At 38.8% G+C, this 23,030-nt stretch overlaps 1 protein-coding gene across 1 annotated transcript; it reads right to left on the reverse strand.

The window, feature by feature from the left end:
- Positions 1 to 1,710: 1,710 nt before the first annotated feature.
- FRS2 (fibroblast growth factor receptor substrate 2) lies at positions 1,711 to 16,114 on the reverse strand. The gene is made up of 6 exons (XM_080810341.1): positions 16,020 to 16,114; positions 9,767 to 9,858; positions 8,308 to 8,494; positions 7,330 to 7,488; positions 6,779 to 6,942; positions 1,711 to 4,986 (listed from the first exon to the last, which is right to left on the reverse strand). The coding sequence occupies exons 2-6, from the start codon at positions 9,830 to 9,832 to the stop codon at positions 4,036 to 4,038; spliced, it is 1,527 nt and encodes a 508-aa protein (XP_080666467.1). The 5' UTR covers positions 9,833 to 9,858; positions 16,020 to 16,114; the 3' UTR covers positions 1,711 to 4,035.
- Positions 16,115 to 23,030: the final 6,916 nt, after the last annotated feature.

The raw sequence follows: 23,030 nt of genomic DNA on the forward strand, positions 1-23,030 counted from the left end.
TTTTGCCAATATTAAAAATGCAAACCAAAATTTAAAATGCTGATATTAAACAGCATTAATATACAATTTATGCATAGTACAGTATCACTTATGTCTTTTATTAGAGAAATATGGAATGTTTATAAAAGAAATTAACCATAGGGGATAAAATTCCTATTTCATATACAATTTGGCAATGGTAGTCCCACTGTTAGACAATTTTTATAAAAGAAAAAATTAAAAATCTAACAAGCTACCTTTATACAAAGTTGCTATATTTATGCCTTTACGTAGGAAAAAAACATTTATAATGCAAATTAGGACATACAATAATCTTACAGTATTATACAATGTAATGAAAATAAAAAACGTAACACAAAATTTTTCCTTTATAAAATGTATATTTTGCATTTACTAATGCAAATGTGGCACACCGGTGACTACTGTACTATTAATACCAGTCCGTTTCCATGCTACTATTGTCCAATTGTCATAGAATTGTAATTGTATTGATGCTACAAAAGAATTGTGTTATACCAAAAAATGAGGAAGTAGGAATGGGGAGTAGGGATGTAAAGAACAGGATAGATAGGGTGCTGGTTTGGGCAGAGTATACTGTGGTATGTCATAAATATCTGTTAGTTTTTCAAGCCAAAAACATTTCCTATACATTCTGTAATTTCGTACCAATGCCTTTATTCAAATTTGGCAAACATCAGGGAAAAGGTAATTAGTACCGTATACCTCACATATCAGAAATATGAACAAGATGCCAATACATCAGTTACTTCTGAATGTTGTCTCTGATGGTATGTCTATTTCAAGGAGATATATACATATATATGTATATACATATACATATATATATATATTTATACACACACACTACACATTGCACAAAACACTTGGGCATTTTGGGTTAGGAACAGCACAGCGGGGAGTGGGAAGTACTTTTTAGCTTGTTAAAACCTTTACCTTGAGGCAAAAATATGGTGGCACATTATTGGGAAATTATGAAAACATAAGGCCCCTGTCCCATTTTTAATAGAACATTATTGAGGTACATTTTTATATGTTGTGCCACAGATTTTTTTGAGGAGGGGAGGAATAAACAAAGACTAGCTTGACTTATAACATTGAACTGTGGGGTCAACATTAGTATCTATAAAAAACAAAGATTGCTTGGCAAATTTTCATAAGTCCCAAATGTGATCTATTCTGGATATACTGGGAAGTGAAAAGCTTTTTGCTGAGTCTTCAAGAGTAAAGTGCATATCTCATCACTCCACAGCAGCAGTAAATAAAAGGAACTATTTGCCAATCTTCCTGGAGGGAGGGAAGGCACCATATTTTCATTTTTAAAGGAAGATGAAACTGGGAAGTAAAAGACATGACGAAAAACACAGGTAATACCCATATCAGTTTCCAACCTCTGATCTGGGATAAAAAGCTGTTACCACCTGTATGGATAAAAGAGGACTCTATTGGGGGGAAAGCATATGAACGATGATTCTATTTCCAAAACCAAAAAGTGGGATCCCATGGTCTACCAAAGGGAACAGAATATCTAAAATTAGGTCTGTCTCAGAAAATCTGAAACATATGGCTACAATTATATCCCAATAAAATATCTCATTCTAAAATGCACCTAGTAACAGGTACATTCTTCCAGGACAGAGCTTAATGCCCATGACTAGACTACTGCAAAGGACAAGTAGTGTTCTACATTACTTTTTATTAAATAGGAACACAGGTGATTTCCAGAGACATCTAGAAATAAACACCAGTTGTATACATCTTCCTAATACTCATAGTACCTAAAATCAAATTCTTAGCAGACAAATTGGTCCCATTTTCATTTTTAAAGCACACAGTATTTAAAGCATAACCTGCAATGATTATATTGGAGCTACCTAAAATACATAAAAACTAATTAGAATCTGGAAGGAAAATGAAAATAATGAGGAAAAGAAAGAAAATAAAGTATCCAACCTCCAAAATGAATCAACAGGTCAGCCCTTTCATTTGGAGGTTCTGTCTTGACTGCTTGTTTTGGAGAAAACCACATGTACTGGTTCCATCATAATTCTTATTCCACATTACAAAAACCATCACATAAATTTGGCACAATTAGCAATCTACTCAGAAGAAAGCATAAATGGAACAATATATTAAAAATGGAAACCGCACACCTATACCACTGCTCTCTTTTTAGAGAACAGGGAACACTTTATTAAGCACCAAGTTCACAGAAAAAAAAGAAGAAAGAAAATTCTGCTATGCACATAAACCAATGGCACTGAAAATAATAAAGACGCCTTTAATAATTTATTTTCTTTATAATGGTCCCACTCTATTATTCTGCTAATCCATCCACTGTCCTATAATTATTTACTCATCAGGTTGGGTGCTCTATGACTGACACCTTTTCATGCTCAATTAACCTTAGTTACATCTGGCAGAGAGATCCAAATCATGATCTCAAACTTCCTCATATTTAGAGAAAACAGGAACCTAGCCTTTCCACTGTACTGTCCCTTGTCTTCTCTAGCGTTTGAGAAACTGGAACACTCTTGATTTTCCAAGAGTTAAGGACTTATGGACTCTCTTCAGTTTATATAAACTTCAATTCATTCTAAATCCTAAATTATGACACAATCTCATTGCTCTAAGACTTCCACTGTACCTGCTATGCTGGCAACACTCCTAACATTCTAATGGAATCAAGGGATAGCCGAAGCTCCAGCCACGAGTGAAAGGAGAGCAGAGCTGAGGAGCACTACTGTGGGCAAAATATAATTGCAGCCGCGTGACGAGGGAATCACTGCTAAAGTGCTGGGGAGGATGCCCACAGAGAGAACACAGTACCTGTAGGGAACTTTGCGTGTTAAAAGTAGCTTCCTTTTTTCCTCGGCTGTTAAAGAGATCATCTATGGACACAAGTGAAGTTTCAAATTGAGCGAATGTTTTCATCAACTTGAAAAGTAAACAGCATATAAATAAATACTGGACAAGGGCAACCCTGTTATAGAATAACAGTAAGTTCCAAATGAACCTTCAAAACCACAATTTGACAAAAATGCAAACGAAACGACAATGAACACATAATCCAATTTCAAAACTATATACAAACTCTAACACTTTAAATGGAAAAAAAGACATTAAGCAACAAAATTAGACATCCCAAACACCAAAGGAAAAACTGAAGGTAAATGGCAACCTAATGGCACAAACGCCTCCAGAAAACAATGTCACTGTTCATAATCTACAGGAGAGAAACTTGCAGGAGATCGTGGTTCAGATTTCCAAATGTTTTTGGGTAAAGTGACCTGAGACTGATTTCTTGAGTCTAGTGTAATTCTGATTAAGATATCTGGGCATGCCCTTCAAATGACATCATGAGATGAGTAAACAGAAAATCTTGTCTCCTTCCTGCCTTTCAACACACCAAGAGCAAACCATATTCCCGGGCGCATGACTCTTCCTAATAACGCAGAAGGCAAAGGAACTGACTGGTATATAAGGAGGTGTGGTACTTCTATTTCCTTTACATGTTTTGGCTCAAGTCAAAAAGCCTACAATTAATGAAATACAGGATTCCTCATGTTACATGCTGGAGGCCATATACCATGAATAGTGAATCTACAAATATTACTTTCAACGCCTAGAGTTATCTGTTAGCAATGCACATTATCAAGAGGCTTTATAAAATGTTTTAAATGCCAACCATGACTTAGACATGAATGATATGCGTAAGTCCAGACTACTGATAAAAACCAACCAGCATGTCACTCACTTCAACTCTCATTTTAAATAGGCACTGTGAAAATGGGAATGCTGCTGTACAGTAATGAGTAGTACATACTGAAATTAGTGTTCTTTAATGAGTACCTGCTCTACATTAATTCCCTTTAGTTAAAGAAGCACAGGAAATATTCAGAAAAAAAATCTTATCAGTCTATAAAAGGAGTTAGTGTTTAGAAATGACAATGAAGCACTTGCATCTTCATTGGTTAAAACTTCACAAAGGTGCAAACAATGTACCGCTTTCCAGGCTCACATGGGCAGGTCAGTACTATTATGTCTAGTCTTCCTAGATGTACCATCATCTCGCGGCAGCGCTTTCTGCAAATTTGACATAGCAGCAGTTCTCTCGATGTCTATCACAGCATACAGCTCTGTGCGCCTGGTAGGGGTTTGCGGAAGGGGAGTGGTAGGCGTTTTTGGAGTCTGAGGGTTGTCAGAGTCACTGCCGCCTTCCAAGTCCACCTGTATGTAATTGAGCTGCCTGTGTTCTAAACTGGGGCGTCTGATATCAAAGTTAAAGACTGTTGGCGTACAGTCCCGACGCCTAGAATATTCTATTTTGTGAGCACTTGCCGGCACTGTTACATTCTCTGTATTTACATAGTTATGCATTGGATCTAGATTATTATGGTAGCCATTTAGAGATGGGGTCTTTGGTCCTAAATTGTCATCTTCATCCCTACTAAGCTTGCGGGCTTCCCAAACAGGAGGCAAAGATGGTAAATTTTCATAGTTTAATAATGCAGTTCTTCTCTGAGCTGAGTTGTTGATATTCTGGGTATCTGAGGTACTGCTGGATGTCAGACGACCTCTCCTGACCCCTGAGGCACTAGGGATAGATAACCCATTTATATTTTCATACACCAGCTTGTTAACAGAGGGCGCATCTCTTCGCTCGTCACTGTCATATCCAGTGTCCCATTCTGTGCTATTGGCACCACTTCCGCTGACTTGGTCTTTTCCAAGTTGCTCCAGTTTCTCTTTTTCCATTAACTGCTTTTGAACAGGGGTTGGTCCTAAGACAAATTTGACTCCTTCGGGTTCAAGAAGAATCTGAGGGTCCCTGTCCTCAACACGACTTGGTTCTTCTTTTGGTGTGTTGCTTTCAGCATTCGAAATCCTTGCCTCCAATGGGACATGCACACTTGTGCGGTTTTTCCGCTCTTCTTGCACTCCTGTAGTGTTGACATAGGTATGTACCTAAAGCAAAACAGAAGAGTGGATCAATAACCAATAAAAGGCTGACCATATCAGTTAAATTTTATCGATTAACTTTCTCTCTCCTTCAAAGCTTTTGTCCTTGTTTTTCACTAATAAAAAGGTGGGGAGAGAGGAGGAATGTGGAAACACTTTCTTTACTTGATAAAAGAATAAATAACTCTAGGGGTGCCTGAGTGGCTCAGTCAGTTAACCACCTGCCTTCGGCTCAGGTCATGATGTCAGGGTCCTGGGGCTGAACCCCAAGTCAGGCTCGCTGCTCAGAGTGGAGAGTCTGCTTCTCCCTCTCCGTTTCAAATAAATACATAAAAATCTAAGAAAAACAAAAACAAATACAGAATAACTACTCTAAAATAACACATTATGTTGTACTTGATACATGAAAAGCATTCTGTCAAAAAAAAAATCAGGAACAGGGATGCCTGGGTGGCTCAGTTGGTTAAGCGGCTGCCTTCGGCTCAGGTCATGATCCCAGCGTCCTGGGATCAAGTCCCACATCGGGCTCCTTGCTCGGCAGGGAGCCTGCTTCTCCCTCTGCCTCCGTCTGCCAGTGCACGCTCGCTCGCGCTCTCTCTCTCTCTCTCTGACAAATAAATAAATAAAATCTTAAAAAAAAAATCAGGAACATATTGGGATTATCATTTTGATGTTTTTTTAGAAATTCTCATAATGCACTGAAACATAATTTAGAAATAAGGAATAACAAGCATTAAAAGAGAGACAAATTTATCATGATTTGCAGATAATGTGACCAAATAAAGAGATAAACCCTGCCAGATTTAATAAGAGTTCTATAAAATACATTGGTATAAAATAAATGCAACCTACTAAGAAATCATCACTATTTAGAAAAGGTCAACGGTATTTTTGAGGAACAATATAAAATGTTTGTGGAAGACTAGGGGCACCTGGGTAGCTCAGTCTGTTAAGTATCGACTCTTGATTTTGGCTCAGGTCATGATCTCGGGGTCATGGGATTGAGCGCTGTGTTGGGTTTCTGGCTTGGCTGGGGGGGGGGGTTGGGCGGGTGGCAGGGTAGAGGTGAAGCATGGGGGGTCTGCTTGCAATTATCTCCTTCTCCCTCTGCCCCTCCCTCCACGCTCACAAGTATGCACGCGTGCGCGCTCTCTCAAATAAATAAATCTTTAAAAAAAAAAAGTTTGGAAGACTATTCATAAAATTTGAAAAAATTCAAAAAATGCAAAAACTGAGGGAAGTGTAATTATAGTAACTAAGAATTCATTTACTATGTAAAGAACACAGAGAAACAGATTTTAAAACAGTAAAAATTTCTTAATGATATGTGACCATTTGGTTTACAAGAGATAAGAATAACTAATTAACATACAGATGATGTTCAACCAAATACTTCATTCCTCAAATGAAAAACAGAATAGTTAGAAACATTAAAGAGCCTCATACAAACACTGACAACGAAAGCTACCTTGCTGCTAGTAGTGCACTGATATAAAAAGCAATACAAATTCCAGATCCATCGGAGGTTACTGTAACCGGAACTGACCATTAGTTCTATCCGTCTTTCCCTACAGATGCACCTCTCCTGTGAGTCCACAGGCTGCTGTGATGCTATGTCTCCCTCCATACCTGTACGTATTTGGTGTATGTTAGAAAATATATGCTGTTTCCTCTGATTCTACACTAAAAAAGTCAAACAATGAAAGCTAAAATTCAGACTGAAATTTCCACGCATCAGCGCAGCAATGCTTTAATTCCACCCAATCTGTCATCCCATTAGACAGTAACGCACACTTACTTGCTCCTCGGCCACAAGCAAAGGATGTGTAGATTCTTCACCCACGGAAGGCAGCCGTGCACTCCCCACGGAAGGATGTCTGCTTGACGGATGGGAGGAAGCATCTCCGAATGAGGGATATCGGGGATATCCATTCGGTAAATTCTGAGCAGCAAACCCTGGAGCTGAGTTTTTGTTTATTGGTTTAAGAAGAAAAGCAGGAAAAGGCGGGAGGACAGAGATAAAAGTGAATGAGAATGGAATCTAAGCTGAGAAAATTAAGCAAGGTGTTTCTGGTAAGACGCAACAGAAACCAGAGTACTAACAACACCCTCCTTCCACTCCAACTTTCCATTCACATTTTAGATAATATAGAACTTTTAATATTTTCCTACTTAAAATATTAAAAATATTTATAATTACAGCTCTAGCACCTTTAAAAAAAGGAACTGACAACCATTACACTTATCTTAGCCAATGGTGATTTCTAAGGTGTTACAGATTAAATATCCATAATTCAAAGTTTATGAATGTCTATTATTCAAGATACAAGAGGGAAAACTGGTACTTACTTGTAGGTGTTCGAGGTGTTCTGGGGACTTCCAATTCTGTCTGATGATTATTCCTTTCGACAACTGGCTCTTCCACCACATTTATACTATTATTTTGCATAATTTCTTGCAACATGTTAAATAATTCTTCTGCACGGGCACACTTAAAGGCAAAGATTCCTATAAATATAAAAGAGAAGGGGAAAATGGTAGCTGTAGCTTTAAAAAAAAAATACAGGAACACCTGTCAAAGAACAGAACTGTAAAGTAAGCATTCTATGCACTGACAGGAAGAAGGGTCTTTTAATCAAATGTCTGATAAATTAATGACAGTCTCTGTTTCAAAACATAAACCCAAAAGGAAATTCACAGAATAATTTTCCTAAGTCCAAAACAAGGCAGACAAAAACAAGATTTGAACACTTCCTTTGGTCTGCTTTTTAACAGCAGGGGGCACCCAAGTCACCATTACCAAGGTGATCCTTTACCATTTGTCGGTGCCTCGCTCCATGGTTTACAATCCTTACCTTGTTTAATTACTACAAGAGTTCTGTAAAGTAGGGATCAGCATTCCTTTCTGACAGACAAGAAATCTGATGTTCTACAGAGATCATGTAACTTGTGCAAGGCCTATCAAGCAGTAGGCCACAAAAAAACCAAACCATGTTCACTTTGACTCTAAAGTTTAGGTTCTTTCCCCAGGAAGTTGTGACAGTAAAGATACAGAGTCAATTTACTGGAGCTACTCAACTACTGAAAATCTTAAATAATATGAGTCAAAATTCTGGACATAGAGAATGTGCTGAGTAAATGCCTGATAAATGAAGTCATGGTTTACTGCATCTCTTTTCTTAACAATCCACTTAGTCGGGGGATTTTTTTTTCCTATCAGGAAAAAAGTAAAGTATTAATTTAAACATTATAAATAGAATGACTGAAAGAACAATTTTCAAATGTGATACTGTTTGGAGAGAAAAAAAAATTAAAGGCTCCACCGACCTTGTCCAGTCTGACACCTTCGGCCACTTTCGAAAGAAAAGAGATTTGAATCATAGCCATAGCGCCGCAGGCAGAGGTAGTGCCATTTTACCGAGTCACGTTTCCGAGTGTATAAAATCAGTTCCGTGTCTGTCAGTTCCATTATGCCAGAACCTAACTCATTCCCATCATCATCCACATTAATGACCTAAAAAAGAAAATTTAATTAGTACCACCCTAATGTTCCCGCTGGACAGTCATACACGTATTTTGCCAGTCTGTCAGTAAAAGGCACTGTCACTGACTGGTTCAGTTATTCATTCCTTTGTTAGCCCATCCACCAGCCAAGGTGTGTGTGGCGCATGGGCTATGCAGCAGTGTTAAGACCTGGTGCCACCCACAAGAAGCTCACATGCCCAGTGAGCGTATCAGATACACAAACATTAAGTCAACAATACAAGGCTGTATGTGAGCAACTGACAAATGGGCGCAACCAAGGCTGCAAAAGGCAGGAGGTGTGGCCTAGGGTGGGTGGAGATGCCTTCACGTGAGAGGAGGAGGGACTTGGGCTGGGCCTCAGGAGAGAACTGGTAGGTCAGGGGTTGTGGGGCATATCCTGAAGGTGCAGTGCTACAGCAGACATGAAGAAGGTATGTTTCAGAGACCAAGACAAGACCAGCACAGAGTTCACAGAAGGGCAGGCCTCGCACTGCTGAGTTTCTGAAAATGGCCAGAGACTATGAGGAGTCGGTAACATTTTGAGAAAACAGTCTGTATTTCTGGGATTGGCAGAGTGCTTTCCAAGTATTTTCCCATTTAATCCTCAAAACAATCCTAAATTGCAGGTAATAATATTTTCTCCACTGTACAAAACTGGAACAAACACACAGTGATAAGGTAACCTGCCCAAGTCACAAAGCTACAAAGCAGCAGGGTTTCGACTTATACCTGGGTCTGTGTGATCCAGAGGCCATGATGTGTAACAACCTGAGGTCAGACTACGAGAGACACTAAATGGCTGTGGAGAGGTAAGAAATGGAGCATCTGGGCTCTAGGTAACAGAACACCAGAAGTTTTAGAATGATGAAAGAGGATGATTAATATGATGTCAACTGCAGGATGGATCACAAAGGTGACTGACTCAAGGCAGAGTTCAGCTAAGAAACTATCCAGGCATGAAGCAATGACTGGGAGGTGGTGACCAGACTGAAGAGGCACCTATAAAATGGCATTTAAAAAAAAATTTTACTAGAACTGTATGGCTCTAATTGGATGAAGAGGACCAAAGGGAAAGTAAAAGAGGATTCCACACTGTCAGTAAGAACATATTGTCATCATTTGTTAAAACAAGAAAAGGCAGAGTGGACACAAAGAGAAAAAGAAGAGTCTAGAGATAAAAGTGAGGAAGTAAGATATTATGTGGAGAAAAAGAAGGACATCCAACTAGGCAGAGAGATAGAACTCAACCAGTTTTACTAACCTTAAACTTGTTCCGATGGTTATCTGGGACAGTGTCTTTATCTGGACAGCTACAACAGCTACCCATGGCTTCTTCAGAAGACCATGTGAGCACTACACGAAAGATAATTTGGAAAAAGTTATTAAATGTAGGATACAAAAATCACAAAACAGAAAAAGACTTTAGAAATCATCTAATACAAGGCCTGCATTATCCTGATGAGGAAATTTAAGCCCAAGAAGGTACAGGGCTAAGCTAGATTTCACACACTCAGCTGGTAAACTCTGCTCAGTGACAAGGAAAATAATTTTGTGAGGCAATCTTCATAGAAATCTCAAATTTCCAGTTTAATTTGCAAAGGTCTGCCTATTTTTAAATTATCTTAAAAAAATTAGGGTCTCATCTCATATGGAACACTATTTAAATAAAGTCATTCGTGGAATTAACCCTTAATGGTTTATCAGAAATTTCATGTCCCTCTTTTAATAAATTTCCAAAGGGATGCTGGACTTCAAGGTTGGAAGGTATTTTGATTCTTATTACTCACTGCAGTATATCCTTCATGTACCTCACCAGGCAGAAGTTGATTGGTAAATAAGACACAAAAGCAAATTTGGAAGAGTTCATTAAGAGAGAAAAACAACCCAACAATCAAGGAGTAACTCAACGTAGAGAGTATCAGCAAAACTGATAGAGTGTGTCTGTCTAATCCTTCTTTCCCACACAAGGTTAGAGATAACAGATTATAAGTGACATTAAGTGTTCAGGAAAACACCAAATGAACAAAGAAAAAATTTAAAACATCACTTAAAAAAAGGGGAAGAATCAGAAAGAACATGACAATATTTGGAAAGCGGAAGGGAAGGAAGCACAAGAAGCTATTAGATACTAAAAAACACAAATCTGATAAAACCAGCTTAAAATTCTTCAGGGGCTCTTCACTACCTTTAGGAAAAAATTCGAAGCTCGTCAGTATGACATGAGGTTCTTTATAATCTCATCCCCAGTTACAGATTTGGTCTGAACTCTGTGTCTGTTTCAAGCCCTCCCAAGTCACACTCAACAGTCCCCCAGAGCAACTTGTCCTTCCACGTCCTTCCACGTCCTTCCACGCTGCTCCTTTCCCTTCTCAAGACCCAACTGCGCAGTTCCTTCACGGAGCCTCCTCTGATTCCAAGCCACTGGGAGAGTTATACTTCTTGCATAGCCCCCAAGGCATCCTTGGCTTCCCAGTATCACAGCATTCTTCACATTGCTTCCTTAGTAGAAATTGTGACAGATCATCTGTTTACTTACCTCTAGCTCCTGCTCCACCACAAGCTCCTTCCCAAGAACTAATTTGCATTTCCCATGCCTAACACGTTACCTAGCACATAGCAGTACTCTATGTCTCTTGTGAGCTGGCTGGACTGAACTGTACTAAACAAAGGTAAAGGATGCTGGCAGGTGTAAGTATTAAGCAGATGAAAAAGTATACTGGTAAACAAATCAAAAGAAGTAAAATAGTAAATTAATTAAGACTCATATGTGGCAGCTTACTCTAAGTAATATGCCAGCAAATAACCAGGCACAAAGATGACTAAGTCACAGTATGTACCTCTGAAGAGTCATGAGTTTAAAGGGAGAGACGGACAGGTAAACATAACGCATTATGATTAAACATTGTATGAGAATATGAGAAGGGTCCTGTGGGCACAGAAAAGGGAGCAAGTAACTTTCTGGGTTAGCAAGGTGGGAAGCACTATCTGAGCTGGTACTTAAAAAGGTGAACAGAAAATAGTTATTTTCTCAGCATAAAATAGACACAGGTACTTGAGATAGATAAGGGTACAGAGAAGGCAAAGACAAAGGTCATGGCAGATCATGAAAGGTGGCACCGCATTCAGAAAAAAGGGAGGTGACTAAGATGACTGAAATACAGGGTCGGCTATAACACGAGTATGGTCAAACCACAGAAAGGGTCCTGAACAATGAGATGGGGGTCTGGGACTCCAGGTAACTGGAAGCTAGATGGCATCCAGTGTCTTCCCAATCAAATGAACATGACTCTTTCCTGGCATTTATCACATTCTATTGTGATGTTTATCTGTCTCAACATTCACTTCACTGTGATCTGAAGATAGGAACCTTATCTTCCCAATTTCAAGGGCACTAAGAATATCACCTGACATAACGTGGCCCATAAGGGTTTAATTTAAAAAAATTAATACAGGCTGGGGCACCTGGGTGGCTCAGTGGGTTAAAGCCTCTGCCTTTGGCTCAGGTCATGATCCCGGGGTCCTGGGATCGAGCCCCGCATCGGGCTCTTTCTCCGAGCCTGCTTCCTCCTGTTTCTCTGCCTGCCTCTCTGCCTACTTGTGATCTCTGTCTGTCCAATAAATAAAGGAAAATTTAAAAAAAAATTAATACAGGCATATCTTGGAGATATTGCTGGTTTGCTTCCAGACTGTGGCAAAAAAGCAAGTGTCACAATAAAGTGAGTCAAATCAAGATCAAGTTTTTGGTTCCCTGATGCCCATAAAGTAACGTTTGCATTATATCACAATCTATTCGTGTGCAAGAGCAGTATGTCTAACAACACAATATATGTACCTTCATTAAAAAATACTTCACTGCTAAAAATGCTAACCAGTGGGGCGCCTGGGTGGCTCAACTGTTAAGTGGTTGCCTTCACTTCAGGTCATGATCCCAGGGTCCTGAGAACAAGTCCCGCATCGGACTCCCTGCTCGGCAGGAAGCCTGCTTCTCCCTCTCCCACTCCCCCTGCTTGTGCTCCCTCTCTCACTGTGTCTCTCTCTATCAGATAAATAAATAAAATCTTAAAAAAAATAAAAATAAAAATGCTAACCATCATCTAAGCTTTCAGGAAGTTATCATCCCTGATCCCAGATCATCATAACAAATATAATAATAATGAAAAAATTTGAAATATGGTGAGAATTACGAAAATGTGACACAGAGACCCCAAGTGAGGAAATGCTGTTGGAAAAATGGTGTTGACAGACTTGCTCAAAGCAGGTTTGCCACAAACCTTCAATTTGTAAGAATCACAGTATCTGCAAAGCACAATAAAGCCAATTCAGCTCAACAATGATTAATGAAAAGCCTAAGTGCAACAGAACCAGGATTGCCTGAAACTGCTTAATAAATTATGGGATGAGAAAGAGACAAAAGATTACTAAAAACATTTTTTTTTAAGTAGAGGGATAAATGATGGAAACAAAGTCTTCATGAAATTACACATCCATCCTCACCACTGACCCACTCCTGAACTTATGAAGCGCTAAGAGATCACTCCAGTGCAGCTTCTGCCTCAAAAGGTAACGCCTCAAAGGAATGTTTTTGTTTTTTTTTTTTAAAGATTTTTTTTTTTAATTTATTTATTTGACAGATAAGAGATCACAAGTAGGCAGAGAGGCAGGCAGAGACAGAGAGAGAAGGAAGCAGGCTCCCTGCTCAGCAGAGAGCCTGATGCGGGGCTTGATCCCAGGTCCTGGGATCATGACCCTAGCTGAAGGCAGAGGCTTTAACCCACTGAGCCACCCAGGCGCCCCTTGAAGGAATGTTTTTAAGCTATTTCTTCAAAGGAGTAGAAAAAAATCATTCTTTTTGTTTTGTTTTGGTTTTAAAGGGTTTCTTTTAAATTACTTTTTAAGTAATCTCTATACCCAACTTGGGGCTCAAACTCACAGCCCAGAGATCAAGAGCCACACACTCCACCAACTGAGCTGGCCAGGGACCCCTAGAGAATCATTCTTCGACTTGCCACCTTCACAGGCTACCTGTCAAGGCAGCACCTCCCGTGCTATCAAGGGTATGCAGGTGGTGGTACAACCTACTTGAAAACTCTATCCACATGGAATGTTCCAATTCAGCTCAACAATAATTAATGAAAAGCCTAACATGTGACCTAAAAGCCTTGTATGCCATACTAAGGAGGATGGATTTGCTCCCACATGTGATGGAAAGCCAACGAAGAATCCTAACCAGGAAAGTGAGGTGCTCAGGACTTCATTTTAAATACATCCACCTGCAGAATAAATTTAGGTGGCAGTTCAGTTCAGAGAAGAAAAACCAGTTGGAAAATACTGAAAAATGAAATATGTTACAGACCTAAAACCAGAGCAGCAATACTAGGAATAAAGACAAAAGAAGATGAATTTTTAAAATATTTGGGGACACCAGTGAGCAGTATGGAGCAGGTGGCGAGGTAGACAGGAAGAAAGAGGCAGTTTCCAGGGTGTCAGGTAATGGGTGCTAGTTCCAATCCCCGAGACAGAAACACCATTCTGGTCTGCAAGTGCAAATGATGGTGGTTAGTTCAGTTTGAGACAAATTAAGTGGAGATTCTAGAGAACAACCAAATGGAGATATGCAATAGAGAGTTAAATACATGAGTGTGGATTTGAGGAAGGAGGTAAAATATTGATACACACGTGGTATTTAAAGCCATAAAACAGAACACACTGCCCCAGGACAGTATAAAGAGGGGTGTAGAGTTCAAATTCTAGGGAATTTCAATTCCAATTCTGGGAAATGTGGAAGTACTAGAGGAGACGGAGGAAGTAAAGGAGGAAAAAAGAATCAGAATAATACCAACTGAAAAAAGAAAGTGTCAAGAAGGAGGGTTCGATTCAGAACCCTCTGGTAGAGGCAGAAACCAAACTGAAGTGAACAAATGGAAGATAAGGAGGAAGGAGCCCCCCCCCCCACCCCGCCCTGAGAATGGAAACTGCTCTTTCAAGAACAGGTTCGAAAAGGAAAGGGCAGAGTGCTTTGGTGTAGACAGACGTGGTTTCAAAAGAAAATACAGTGCTTGAGTTATTTGTTTTCAGATGACATAGACTGATGCAGGTTTGTGATCAGTAGATCAAGATTGGTTAAAATTTTTAGGAAAAAACAAAAACAAAAACAAAGGACAAAGATGTGTTACATGATGGATCAAGACTGGAGACTGGAGAAGAGTTGCAGGAGAAGTCTGCCCCTAGAAGTAGGAATGCCTTGTCCTCTGAGAGAGGGAAGACAGTAAGGATGGGTGGAGCACAGCGGAGAAGCTAAGTAGGTAATATTTTTAAATTTTTTTTTTTTTTTTTTTTTTTTTTATTTGTTAGAGAGAGAGCGAGCGAGCACAGGCAGACAGAGTGGTAGGCAGAGGCAGAGGGAGAAGCAGGCTCCCCGCGGAGCAAGGAGCCCGATGTGGGACTCGATCCCAGGACGCTGGGATCATGACCCGAGCCGAAGGCAGCTGCTTAACCAACTGAGCCACCCAGGCGTCCCATAAGTAGGTAATATTTATCATCCTAAATGTCCTTTGTGCAAAAGAAGGGAAGCCTGCAGCATGAGGGACCTGAGGAGAACAGGAGGATTACTCACAGAGGGGCTGCCCGAGAAAGGTAGCAGGATGATTAAGCAGGCTGCCCAGAGAGCTCAGCGGAGGCTGGAAAGATTCGCTGCTTTTACAGCAGCGCTCAGCAGTTCAGAGGGCACACTGTTCAAGTGACCCGGGGTCAGAGGGTAAGAGGACAAGGAAATTAAAGGATACTGGCAATAATGGGGGTCTGAAGTGATAGATCAACCAGGTCTGGTCAGGATAGAAGTAAAGGAAGAGGAGGCCTTGATGAAATGGGCAAAAAAATGGAGGCAAAAAGGAACAGGAAGCCTCACTAAGGCTGAAGAACAGCCTTAGTAGGAGTGAGAGCCTGAAACAGCTGGAAGACAAAGAGACTTTAATGCAGAGTCTCATCTGCATCTCTGAGTCCTCCTCCTGAACCACAAACTCCGAGGCAAGGGGAAAGGCAAGATACTAGATATCCTGCATTAATGACCATCAGATTCATATTTGGAGACCACATCTGAGTCGTGGAAGACCTAATAATGTACACTAATACTGTAAATAGTTGATGAGAAACCATATGGCCTCACCATCTTGCCCTACCAAATTCATAACTCAGCAAAAATGTAACTATGCTCTCTCAAGAAAGCAACACGGGACATAACCAAGAGTACGTTCAAGGACAAAAGGTAGCTACCGTTTGGGAAGATCAACACCGCAGCAACCTGGCTATTTTAAATTGGTAAACACTGCCTTAGTTTAATTAAAGCCATCTGTCTTTACTCGTTGGAGGTGACAGCAAGTCAGGAGGCAACATGACTGCATTCAAGAAAACAAAACAAAACAAAACAAAACCAAATCTAAAATCTCTTGTTTAAAAGAATATAATGGGAACTTAAAATTTTTTTTTTTTTTTTTCCCCAAAGGTAAACCTCAACTTACCTAGATCTGGCCATTAATAGTCTTAGCCTCTTCTGCAGCATCAGGAGTTTAATCATACTTCAAAATACCATGTTTTCTTTGTTTGCTGACTTAACCTAGGAACAGAAAAAAGTCAAGAACTTCTTATTTCTTTTTAAAAGAACGATTTCCTTATGAGACTTCTGGTAGCACTGTTAGTTCAATTAATCTATTTCAATAAACCCCAAAGTATAAAAATCTGATTCATATAAGATTTCTTTTTAAAATGAAAATGACATGTACAGGTTATCATTCACACAGTCAAGTAAAAATGCTATAGTCTAAGTTCTAGAATGTTTGGGTATCAGAACCTTTAGAAGCGGCTGACTCTGGCTTCTCCACTATAGCTACGACACTGGACAAATCACTTCTCTCTATACTTAGTCTCCTCAGCCATACAAGGAGAGGCCAGACTAAACCACCTCTGAAGTTCCTTCCCAGCTAATTTCACCCAGTGGCAGGCTAATTCTCCACTTCCCGTCACTTTTCTTTTTTTCCTTATTTATTTATTTATTTGACAGAGAGAGAGATCACAGTAGGCAGGCAGAGAGAGGGGGAAGCAGGCTCCCCGCCAAGCAGAGAGCCCGACGCGGCCCCATCCCAGGAGCCCGAGATCATGACCCCAGCAGAAGTCAGAGGCCCAACCCACTGAGTCACCCAGGCGCCCTCCAGTCACTTTCCTTAAACTTCACCATCACTCCTCCCCAGACTGACTTTAGAATCCACCCACCATACGTAATCTAGAAGACCCCTCCAGAACCAAATCAGGAGTCAGGCATCAGGACACAGTCAATATGAATAAGCATGCCATGCAGTCACAGGATAATGATACACCTTATAGCAAAAAATTACAATCTAGAGTTTCAAGAGATTTCAATAAACTTTTGGGAAATTTCTGGTCAATCTATTCCTTTTTTACAACACAGAAAAAATCAAACTCAAGCATGGGCGCTAACATTTACTGATTAACTACACTGTATCAGGCATAAGGGGTTTTGCTAATAGTCTCATTTTAATCCACATATTGACTAGAGTTATTAACAAACAACTGATATCCAAAACGAACATTTTAAAATCATGAACCCACATGCAAACAAAATTTTCAACTCTGGACTTCAAACCAATATACAAAATAAACAGACTGGCCAGGTGTTTGGTTGGGCCCCCCATAAGCTGCAGCGATACCCTACGTTAGAGGGGGAAGCAACCCAGGGACTCTGCCTCAACACACCCTGCTTTTCTCCAGAAGCTTAACATATAATATTATCTTATTTGATTATAATTATATGATTATGCTTTGTCTTTAGCTTATAAAATTATTTAGCTGATTAGCTAAACAGAAATCAATTCTCTTATTTGAATACATATTGTTTGTTCATCTCTCTCTTCTGGGAGATATCAGACAGCCAATTAACTCGGGGAAATCTCTCTTCCTCTTTTTTATTCATTCCATTTATAAGCATCTTACAACTCCCATCTTGAAGTAAGTTTAATCATAGTAAATATGATTAAAAGAAGGGAGAGTGATCCTTCCATAACCATAAATCAAGGAAAAGTCTTAAGTCTTGAAGTGAAACATATTAAAGAATCTGTGTACCAACCTGCACAGCTCTTGAAAATACTAAAAAGCATTCAACAAAATCTCTGAAAATTTATTCTGTTCCACCTTTAGATTTTTTCTTTTCTTAATATTCTTTAAGTAAAAGACACATAACATAAAATTTACCTCCCTACCCATTTTTAAGTGCACAGCTCAGTTCTATTAAGTATATTCAATGGTGTTGTGTGACCACTATCCAGAACTTCTTCCTCTTACAAAATGGAAACTCTGTACCCATTAAACAGCTCATTTCCCCTTCCAGCTAATCCTGGCAACCACTATTCTACTTTTTCTTTTTATGAGTTTGACTACTCTAGGCACCTCATATAAATGAGATCATAACAGCATTTATCTTTTTGTGCTTGTCTTACTTCATTCACTAGGCATAATGTCCTTGAAGTTCATCCATGTGGTAACAGATGTTAGAATCTCCTCTTAAGGGGCGCCTGGGTGGCTCAGACCTTAAGCGTCTGCCTTCGGCTCAGGTCATGACTCCAGGGTCCTGGGATCAAGCCCCACATCAGGCTCCCTGCTCAGCAGAAAGCCTGCTTCTCCCTCTCCCACTCCCCCTGCTTGTGTTCCCTCTCTCACACACTCTGTCAAATAAATAAATAAAATCTTAAAATAAAAATTTAAAAAAAAAAAGAATTTCCTCTTAAAGGCTGAACAATATTCCATTTACACACACATTTTGCTTATCCATTCATGTACTGATGGGACATTTAGCCACCTTTTGGCTACTGTGAATAATGATATAGCTATGAACATGAATGTACAAGTATCTCTTTGAGACCATGCTTTCAATTCTCTTGAATATAGACCCAGGAATAATATTGCTGACCACCTGGTGATTCTACTTTTTATTTTCTGAGCAATTGCCATGCTATTTTCCACAACACCTGCACAATTTACTTTCCCATGAGCAGTGCACATGAGTTCCAATTTCACCACATTCTCACTAACATGTTTTCTGTTTTTGTTTGTTGGTATTAGCCATCATAATGGGTGTGATGTGGCATCTCAATGTAGTTTTCATTTGCATTTCCCTAATAATTAATGATCTTGGGCATCTTTTCATGTGCTTATTAATCATTCATGTATCTTCTTTGGAGAAATGTCTATTCAAGTCCTCGACCTATTTTTGAGGTGGAATGTTCTTTAGTTTTGGACTTTTAGAAGTTCTCTATATATTCTGGATATTAACCCTTTATCAAATACATGATTCACAAGTATTTTCTCTCATTCTGTGGGTTGCCATTTTAGTCTGCTGAATAGTATTTTTTGATGTACAAAAATTTTTATTTTTCGTGAAGTCCAATTTGTCTATTTTTGCTTTTGCTTCCTACGCTTCTGGTGTCATACCCAAGAAAGCACTGACAAATCCAGTATCAAGAAGCTTTTGTTTAATGTTTTCTTTTAAGAACTGTACTGTTTTATGAATTATATTTCGGTCTTTGATCCATTTTGAGTTAATTTTTATGTGTGGTGTTAGGTGAGGGTTCAAGTTCATTCTTTCACATATGGATATCCAGTTGCCCCAGAACCATTTGTTGAAGAGATTGTCCTTTCACCATTGAATGGTATTGGCAATTTTGTCAAACTTTAGTTAACCATACATATGAAAGTTTGTTTCTGGATTCTCTATTCTATTCCATTGGTCTTGTAAGTCTATCTTTATGTCAGTACCATACTGTTTCTATTACTGTAGCTCTGTAGTAAGTTTGAAACTTAGAAGTGTGAGTCATCCAGTTCTGCTATTCCTTTTAAAAAATGTTTTGGCTATGTGGGGTCCCTTGAGATTCTATATAAATTTTAGGATGGGTTTTTCTACTTTTGAAAAAAATATCATTGGAATTTTGGTAGGGATTGCACTGAATCTGCAGATCTCTTTGAATAGCATTGACATTTTAAACAATATTACATCCTCTAACCCATGAACATGGTGTGTGTTTAGTTATGTATTCTTTAATTTCTTTCAGCAATGTTTTGTAGATTTTATTGTACAAGTCTTTTACTCCTTTACTTAACTTAATTTCTAAGTATTTTATTCTTTTTCTTTTTTGTGTGTGTGGAATCTTTCAATACATATAAGATCACATCATCTGCAAACAGATAATTTTACTTCTTCCTTTCCAATGTGGATGCCTTCTAGTCCTCTTTCTTGCCTAACTACTCTGGCTAGAACTTTCGGTACTATGTTGAATAAAAGTAATGAATGTTGGCATCCATGCCTTGTTCCAATCTAGAGGAAAACCTCTCAGTCTTTCATTACTGAGTCTGATCACTGTGGGTTTTTCATAGGTGGCTTTTATTATGTTGAGGCAGTTTCCTTCTATTCCTTGTTTTTTTAATGTATCTATGGTGAAAAACTATTGAATTTTGTCAAATGCCTTTTCTGCATCAAATGAGATGATTATGTGGAGTTTGTTTCTTTCATTTCATGAATGTGGTATATTACACTGACTGATTTTTCTATGTTGTACCACTCTTGCATTCCAAGAATAAATCCCACTTTGCCATGGTATATAATCTTTTTAATATGTCACTCAATTTGGTTTGCTGGTATTTTGTTGAGAATGTTTACATCAATGTTCTTAAGAGATACGGGGTGGGTGTGCATCTGGCTGGCTCAATTGGTGGAGCATGTGACTCTTGATCTCAGGGTTGTAAGTTTGAGCCTTACACTGGGTACAGAGATTACTTAAAAATAAAATCTTAAAGTCAAAGAGAGAAAGTCAATTACCATATGGTTTCGCTTACTTGTGGAGCATAAGGAATAACACGGAGGACATTGGGAGATGGAGAGAAGTGAGTTGGGGGAAATTGGAGGGGAAGACGAACCATGAGAGTCTGTGGACTCTGAGAAACAAACTGAGGGTTTGGGGGGGGGGGGTTGGGTGAGCCTGGTGGTGGATAATATGGAGGGCACGTATTGCACGGAGCACTGGGTGTGGTGCATAAACAATTCTAGAACACGGAAAAGAAATTGAAAAAAAAATTTTTTAAATTAAAAAAATAAAATCCTAAAAAAAGGGGGGGGATATTGGTTTATAGTTTTCTTATAGTGTTTTTGTCTGGCATTGGCATCAGGGTAATGTTGGCCTCACAGAATGAATTAAGGAGTGCTCCCTCTTCTTCAGTTTTTTTTTTTAAAGTTTAGAAGAGCTGATACTAGTTCTTTAAATGTTTGGTGGAATTCTCCAGTGAAACCAGTCCTTTTCTAGTCAGGATATTTTTAGTTACTGATTCAATCTCCTTACTAGTTACAGGTCTATTCAGATTTTCTATTTTTTTTTTGTGATTCAGTCATGGTAGGTTTTGTTTCTAAGAATCTGTCCACTTCCTCAATGTTATCTAATTTGTTAGTAAAAACTGTTCATAGCACTCTCTTATAATCCTTTTTATTTTGGTAGAATCTGTAATGATAAGAAATGAAAGTGGGGAGAGGTTTTCATTTCTTATTTTAGTAATTCAAGTCTTCTCTTTTTTTAAATTAGTCTATCTAGCTAAACATTTGCCAACTTTGTTGATCTTTTTAAAGAATCAGCTTTTTTATTTCTATTTTCTATATCATCTATCTCTGCTCTAGACTTTATTATTTCCTTCCTTCTGCTAGTTTTAGTTTTAGTTTGTCTTCTTTTTCTAGTTCCTTAAGTTATAAAGTTAGCTTGTTAACTTGAAGTCTTTCTTATTTTTTTAATGTATTAAGCATTTATAGTTGTAAATTTCCCCAAGTACTACTTTCTCTGGGTCCCATTAGTTTTGGCATATTGTGTTTTACTTTCATTTATCTTTAATTTTTTAAACTTTTTATCTATTTATTTGAGAGACAAAGAGTGAGAAAGAAAAAGCACCAGAGGGGCACCTGGGTGGCTCAGTGGGCTAACGCCTCTGCCTTTGGCTCAGGTCATGATCTCAGGGGCCTGCGATCGAGCCCCGCATCAGGCTCTCTGCTCATCAGGGAGCCTGCTTCCCACCCACCCCCTGCCTGCCTCTCTGCCTACCTGTGATCTCTGTCCGTCAAATAAATAAATAAAATCTTAAAAAAAAAAAAAAGATAAAATCTTAAAAAAAGCTGGGCGTGGGGGAGGATCAGAAGAAGCAGACTCCCCATGGAGCAGAGAGCCTGATGTGGGACTCAATTCTGGAACTCTAGGATCATGACGTGAGCCAAAGGCAGACACTTAACCAACTGAGCCACCCAGGCACCCCTGTTGTTGATTTCTAACTTCATCCTTTGTGGTTAGAGAAGATACTTTGCATGATCTCTATTAGTTTCATGTATTAAAAAAATAAAAATAAAAAATAAAATAAAATCTATTAAGACTTACTTTGAGGCCTAACATATCATCTATCCTGGAAAATGGCCCATGTGCACTTGAAAAAATGTGGATGCTATTATTGGTGGGTACAGTGTTTTATATGTGTGTTAGCTCTAGTTGGTTATGCCCTCTATTTCCTTACTTATATTCTATCTATTATTGTGAGTAGGGTACTGAAGCCTCCAACTACTACTGTGAAACTATTTCTGCCTTCAGTTCTGTCAGTTTTTACTTTGTGTATTTCAGTGGTCTTTCATTAGGTATGTAAGTGTTTATAACTCTTATACCTTCTTGCTCTGTTGAATATTTTATTAATATATAATATCTTCATTGTCTCTTATAACCTTTTAATTTTATTATTTTTTAAAGATTTTATTATTTGACACAGACAGAGCACATGTAGGGGGAGCAGCAGGCAGAGGAAGAAGCAGGTTCCCTGCTGAGCAGGAAGCCCGACATGGGGATCAACCCCAGGATCTTAGGATCATGACCTGAGCCAAAGGAAGATGCTCAACTGACTGAGCGACCCATTTGTCCCACTTATAACCTTTTTAAATCTGAAGTCTACTTCATCTGATATTAGTATTGCCACTCCTACCCTCTTTTGGTTATTATTTGCATGTAATATATTCTTCCACCATTTTACTTTCAATCTATTTGTCTTTGGATCTCAAGTGAGTCTTGTGTAGATAGCATATAATAGGATCATGTGTTTTTATCCATTGTGCCAATCTGTGTTTTAACTGGTGAGCTTAGTGCATTTGCAATTAATTACCAATAAGGAGTGACTTCTGTCATTTTGTTATTTGTTTACTATGTGCCTTAAGCTTTTTGTCCCTCATTTCCTATACTGCTGTCTTCTTTTGTGTTTACCTGGTTGTTTTATAGTGAAATGTTTAAGTTCCTTTCTGATTTTCTTTTTTGTGTATATTCTATAGCTCTTTTCTTTGCAGTTACCATGGGGATTAGATTTCACATCCTAAAGTTATAACAGTCCAATATGAATTTATCCCATCTTAACATCAATAACCTCTGCTCCTTTACAGCTCCATCCTCACTCCTATCAGTTAC

Source organism: Martes martes, assembly GCF_963455335.1.
Source record: "Martes martes genome assembly, chromosome: 8".
Taxonomy (NCBI): domain Eukaryota; kingdom Metazoa; phylum Chordata; class Mammalia; order Carnivora; family Mustelidae; genus Martes; species Martes martes.

What these genes read in the sequence shown, in the direction of transcription:
- FRS2 (XM_080810341.1), bottom strand. Translation starts at nt 9,832, where the DNA reads ATGGGTAGCTGTTGTAGCTGTCCAGATAAAGACACTGTCCCAGATAAC. An exon ending in ACCATCGGAACAAGTTTAAG is followed by an intron (nt 8,495 to 9,766) that starts GTTAGTAAAACT and finishes TTTCTTTTTTAG; the next exon opens with GTCATTAATGTGGATGATGA. An exon ending in AAGGTGTCAGACTGGACAAG is followed by an intron (nt 7,489 to 8,307) that starts GTCGGTGGAGCC and finishes TTATATTTATAG; the next exon opens with GAATCTTTGCCTTTAAGTGT.